The 6,000-nt window shown below is 38.0% G+C and overlaps 1 protein-coding gene and 1 long non-coding RNA gene across 2 annotated transcripts; both read left to right on the top strand.

Moving 5' to 3' along the window:
• Positions 1-3,477: 3,477 nt before the first annotated feature.
• Positions 3,478-4,800, top strand: LOC126870589 (uncharacterized; the record flags this gene model as incomplete). The annotated part of the gene is made up of 2 exons (XM_050628404.1): positions 3,478-3,930; positions 4,138-4,800. Coding segments are annotated over exons 1-2 (1,116 nt in total), but the record flags the coding sequence as incomplete, so codon positions are not given.
• Positions 4,801-4,820: 20 nt separating this feature from the next.
• On the top strand, positions 4,821-5,288 carry LOC126870272 (uncharacterized). The gene is made up of 3 exons (XR_007691263.1): positions 4,821-4,944; positions 5,028-5,130; positions 5,204-5,288. It is a non-coding gene; the product is annotated as an uncharacterized LOC126870272 (long non-coding RNA).
• Positions 5,289-6,000: the final 712 nt, after the last annotated feature.

Raw genomic sequence — 6,000 nt, 5'->3', positions numbered from 1 at the left:
CGCGAGCGTGATCGTGATCGTGGTCGACGATGATTAATCATGCTCAACGCGTTCATCTGTGCCTGCAACTGTGATATTTGCTCGCTCAACACGTTGATTGCGGCTGCCATTGGTTCGTATACTCCGGCGTTTTGCGCTGGTGGGTCCATTACTGCCGTTACCCGGGCGGTGCGCCGAAAATCCTCCGAGAATTCTTCAGCGATCAGGTCCGCCTGCCGCAATAACCTTTCTGGGTCCGAATCGTCGACTGCCGCGAGGATACGCCTGATGCGGGCGGGTAATCGGTTCCTCCACAGCGTGAGGGTAAAATCATCGGGCGTGGAGGGGCTGGAGAGTTTTTTTAAGTGTTGGTAAAACTGGGATGGCTTTCCATCTCCCATCTCCTCGCTTTCCACCAACTTCTTTATCCGGGTCGCGTCCGTATCGGATAATTTGCGAATGAGCGCATGTTTTAATTTCTCGTAGCGTCCGATGTCTGGAGGGTTCGTCATTAGGTCTTCGACGTCCTGGAGCTGTTGATCGTTGAGGCATTTTGCCAGCGTCACGTACTTAATGGTGTCTTCCGTAATTCGCGCTGCCTCGAATTGTCTCTCCAGAAGGGCAAACCATGCCGCCGTGTTCGTGGGCAGCAGTGGAGACATGCTGATCACCTGGCTGGCTATGGTTCCCTGTGTATTACTTTCCATCGTCGCGGTGCACTCAAAATCGGTGGTTAAAAACGATAGCACTATCACGGTCACCTCTTTCACTAGATGTCACGTTAAATCACGTCGGGGTCACCAGTTTGAGGTGGTATGGTGATAGGTGCGTAAGGAACTACTCTTGGTGTTTTAAACGAACAATAGTTTTATTAGAACTAATCAACAATCAGAGTTAACAATTAACAACTAACAATTACACTTAACAGACAACAGGTAACAACTAACAAATAACGATAGACACCGCGAGTTCGTTCGACGCGTTGCTATGCAAAAGGTCCCGAGAAGTTACACATTTAATGGCGCAAGACAGACTGACTCTGCTTTTGTTTCGGATCGCGCGGATTCTTCCCTTCGTAGCCCATCGATATCCCCCACTAGCGTGCATTCATTAGATGTGCCGCCAGTGCTGGCACGTGTATGCTCTTCCGAGAATTCGGCGGAAAGAGTGTGAAGATATCGATGGTACATTGGGCACGTCGATGTTGCGCTTTGGCGGCGTCGCGCTTTGCCTCCGGAGCCGTTGAAAAGTTCCGAGGCCCGTGCCGCCACACACCCCCTAATGGAGCGATATGCGGCCACGTCACACCGCGCCTCGTCGCCGGAGCCGCCGTGCCAGACAGTCCGGTTCCCCTGCCGGGCTGATTTGCTGCCCCGGGGCGCTGAGTTGCCAGCGCCTAAGTTTGCACCCCACCGGGGGGCGCGACGGACCTAGCGCGCCTCACCGAAGCGCTTCCATGGCCTCTGCCGCGCCCTCGCCGGTCAATTCTCTCAGGGTGAGAGTATTATTTTTCCCATTGCTGCGTGTGAAACCCCTATTCGACAAACTGTTCTTTGCAATACATCGATGGATAAATACGCGCACAAACACGCAATACGTGCAATAGAATGCTCGAGGTCAATTTTGTGATCCTCTTTTTCAACAGATCTTCGCAAATCCGAAGGTGTAGAATTACCTCCCAAAGACATAAGATGACAACAAACACTTTCTTGACACACTGTATAACATTGAGGTATCCAGTTTTGCCACATACAATTTTGTCATTGTCACGTTTGACTTTGTTCATTGTAAAGTCAAATTTGCACACTCCATCTGTGAAATAGTACGAAGAAATCATAGTGACTTGTATTCCTTATGATATCATGATGCCACATAATATATAATACAATACAATAATTCGCGAACAGATCACTCGTTAACTGCTTTTAAAAGAATTACCACGGAAGCTTCCTAACACGCTACCCGGGGGCTAGGGATTTATTTCGTCGATAAGTTAGGTTATTAAACTTATGTTCTTTCATTGAAGATATCGATGGACGCTGTGTTCCAGAAATGTGTTCCAATCACACTTGGCGAAGCATAATAGTAATTTACAATAACAAATACTTAAGAATGCCTAATTTTGTTAAACATAGGGTTCAATTTACAATTATGTAAATATTACTTCTTGAAAGTAACTTCTTAATCAATTTTAACAAATTTTGTAAAATCATGTAATAAATCTTGCTATTTATCATACGCGTGTATTAAGCCAATTGCCAACCGAACATGTTCAAACTGTATTTTTTTCAAAACGGGACCTTAAGCTAAAAAGCTTTATTTCCGACTTGTTCTTGTATGTGGTATCAGCACCTAGTCGGATGCCCGCGTTATGCAGGACACCCTGATGGCGTTGAACGCAACGATTCAAATTGAACTGAAAAGTCGTTATGTTTTCAGAGGACTTGTGTGTAGAGGATGGTTGATCGTGAGATTTATTAGACAAGATTGCTCGTTGTTGAAACCTTCAAGTATATTTTCAAATGATTAAATAAATAATTATAGATAATGTTCGCAAAGACGGTAGATACTCGTAGATACTGATCCATAACTCTCGTGAACTCTTTACGATTGCGTCCGTTTAAACTGGTATAGTATAAACAGATCGGGGGAGAGTCGGAGAATTCAAATTCGTCTTTGTTCGACGGTTCGACGGTAACGTAACGGCGACATTGTTTTGCCCGGAGTTTATTTATTAATATACTATGTATGTCCTCACGATCTTGATACTCCGAAGCAAAAAAAACAACAACATGATTTGAAATGTTCTCTAGCTCATGTACCGCTACGTGTACTTTCAAGGAGCAAAACTGACACAGTTCCGCTTGTGACGCGAGACGGAGATTATCGTTTCACTTCCTTTAACGCATTTTTGCCATTGAAAGACACTAATTTCTGTGACTTGCTTTATCTCTGTTATAAATCTCTCTTTATATTTAAAATTTTATAGTTTTTGTGCAAACGTAAAACGTAAGTAAATATTAATAAATATTATAATAATATAATATAATGCTATATAATAATATTAATAAATACTTCGCTATTTACTTATTTTATTTCCATTAAGGTATATTGTATTTTTCATTGCATTACTTTCATTTTTATTTAGTGTAATAATAAACGCATACGTTAATATTCATTGGCATTAGTGTAATTGTAAGCTTCACTGTAAATTTAATAAAATTTATAAGAACGGAATTATTAAAAGGGTATATATGTGTAATTAAGCTAGATTCTATTCTCAATGTTACTTCATTATTTTATTATTGTTTCATATATATATATATTTTTTTTTAATTTACATGTGCTTCTAAGTTAATAGAACTAAACACATGTGTATGTATTAATTGCTATATACGTCATAATTTCAACCATAATATTAAATTATGGTATGTATTATTAAAAAGTATAGTTTAATGTATATATTAAATATATATCATTTATTCTTAGATTTCAAATATGGATACTGGATCAAAGAAGGAGATTAAAGAAATGATTACCAAAGATATATCGAATATACATAATTATTCCTTGGATGTTAAAAAATATATTAACAACCAGCTCGAAGACACTCTGGATTATTTACATGGTTTAATTGCTGAAATACCACAATCAGTCCCTGGCCCTTCAACTACAAAGAGGCCGAAAGTTTTGAAGAAAAAAGGTTATCGCCGTAAAGAGACTATCCCAGAAAATGATATTATCAATACTGATAATACAGTAACAGATTCAGCAGTACATGATAAAACAGAAAATAAAGATGTAAAAACTGGGGATGTGCTGGAAACAACAATTGACCGAACAAAAAGAAAGGCTGCAATAAAAGCTGCAATTAATATTAAAAAGCAGCAGTCAATGTCACTTGTTACAAAATTACGAAGGCTAACTCTTGATGATGACAGTAATGTAAATGTTTGTGTCATATTATGATGAAATTTAATACTTTTAATCTTACCCCATATCTTATGTTACTAATCAATACTAACCCTTATATGTAGTACCCAATAATGTTTGATATCGGTTAATTAATGCGTCAAAATCTAATTGCTTATACAATTGTATGTACATTGTGTATATAAATACTACTATAACGTTGTTAAATATATTCTAAATTTTTAGAGGAAACGTGGAGGCCGACCTAAAAAAAAGGAAAGTGCTAGAAGTAGTTCAGATGAAAAAAACACAAAAGGTCCTACAAAACATAGTAAAACAAAAAAGAATGTTTTAAGCGAAACAATTTCAAAAGAAGATGCAATACAGCCAGAAAGGATTGAACCATTAAAGTCTTCAATGACAACAAGAGATAGTAATATAAAGAGAACTTTTTCACGGAGTGAAAACACGAAGGGTAAATATTCTAATATTATTGATGATACAGTAATTCCATCAGCAAGAAATGATATTGAAGATCCTTCAATGTGCGAGGATGCACTTGAGAAATTTACTCCTCTTATGAATTCCACGATGGACATCAATTCTACTTATACGCAGAAGATGATGGACGCTACCGCAATTGTAGAACCTTTATCACCAATAAAATCAAACGAAACGGTAGTAATTAATAAAAACTTGGCTAGTAGTATAGGAAAAAATAATGAACCTAAATTTACATCACGGTCGCCAATAACTCTGCAGGAGGAGGTTCAGCAGCTGAATCAAGCGATTGGGCTCACCGAGTTCGAAGAATTATTCGCAGAAGATGAGCCATCCCGTGAAAGGGAAATGTCTAATAGAAACATGACGAAACAGGACATTCAAAATGAAATGAAGAAAAGGGTGCCCGTAAGAAGGAGGATCGAGGCCTTTGAAAAAGAAAAAATTTCAGAAAAAGCCATTGTTCAAAAACTGGCACGAAGATCTGTCGAAAAAGCAAAAAAAATCTTATTAGCGAAACAAAAGAAGGAGACTCAGATGATGACATCGCAGGTAACATTACAAACAGTATCAAAGTATTCTTCTGTTATAAAAACACAAGCTATTATTCATTCGATATTTTATCCAAAATATAGCTCCAAACAGTAAGGTCCACTTCTGTTTTGCACAGTAAACCTGACGACGACATATCGGACGATGAAGCCAGACCAAGGCGTACAATTCCACATTAGGCGCAATGTAAGTGTTGTTTTACTTAATGAGTTAATAAACATTATAATGCATGGAGTACTCGAATTTTTATCAATTTTAGCGTACATACGCGAAAATGAACTTGCAATGCAACGATAAATTCCGAAGAAAGCAGTCTATAAATTCTTTGATAGAAGAATGTGCACGCCAGATTTAACTGAAATGTTTGAAAATATAGATAGGAGTAGATTACAACGCACGTCCAGTGCGATATGGAAGACACCACCGCGTTATTCCATGATGGAAAACGAATAGAAGTTATAATTTGTTAAACTGAATGTTGTTGATTTCAAATTGTGCCTTAGAGCAGGAATACTTGACATACCTTGCGTGTAATATAAAAATGATGTTACATTGCAACTATCGTTAAAAGATGTATGTGTTCTTAAAATATACCAATGAATGTAAGACTATTTCACTTTTTATATTTTAGAATGATCATAGGCATATATTACTTTTATTATACTAATCAAATTTTACCATTTTTTCTTATTTATATGTATCTTCTTAAGAATTAATAAATAAACCAATTAATAAATAATTGTTTTGGTACGACTTTTTAATGAGAAGTAAATTTTATTAGATTTGCCTTATTGTCACTGTCGTGTAATAATTCGCGAGATACGCGTGATATAATTCGCACGATTAAATAGCACTGGTGATTTCGTCTCTTCGTGTAACAAGGAGGGTCTGGTAAATGGGTCGACCGTGGACGTTCAATCTTGTAAGAGAACAAACGGCGGCACCGTATCGTCCAGCATTTTTCTTTCGGTCAACAGCCATCCATTTTATATTTAGCACATTCGGTTGCGACGCTAAATTTTCGTTACACCACCAGTTGTTTCGTCTGAAATTCGC

This window comes from Bombus huntii, chromosome 10 (genome assembly GCF_024542735.1).
Source record: "Bombus huntii isolate Logan2020A chromosome 10, iyBomHunt1.1, whole genome shotgun sequence".
Classification (NCBI taxonomy): Eukaryota; Metazoa; Arthropoda; class Insecta; order Hymenoptera; family Apidae; genus Bombus; species Bombus huntii.
The sequence above is the reverse complement of the archived record's forward strand: the minus strand, read 5'-3'. Positions and strand labels throughout refer to the sequence as shown.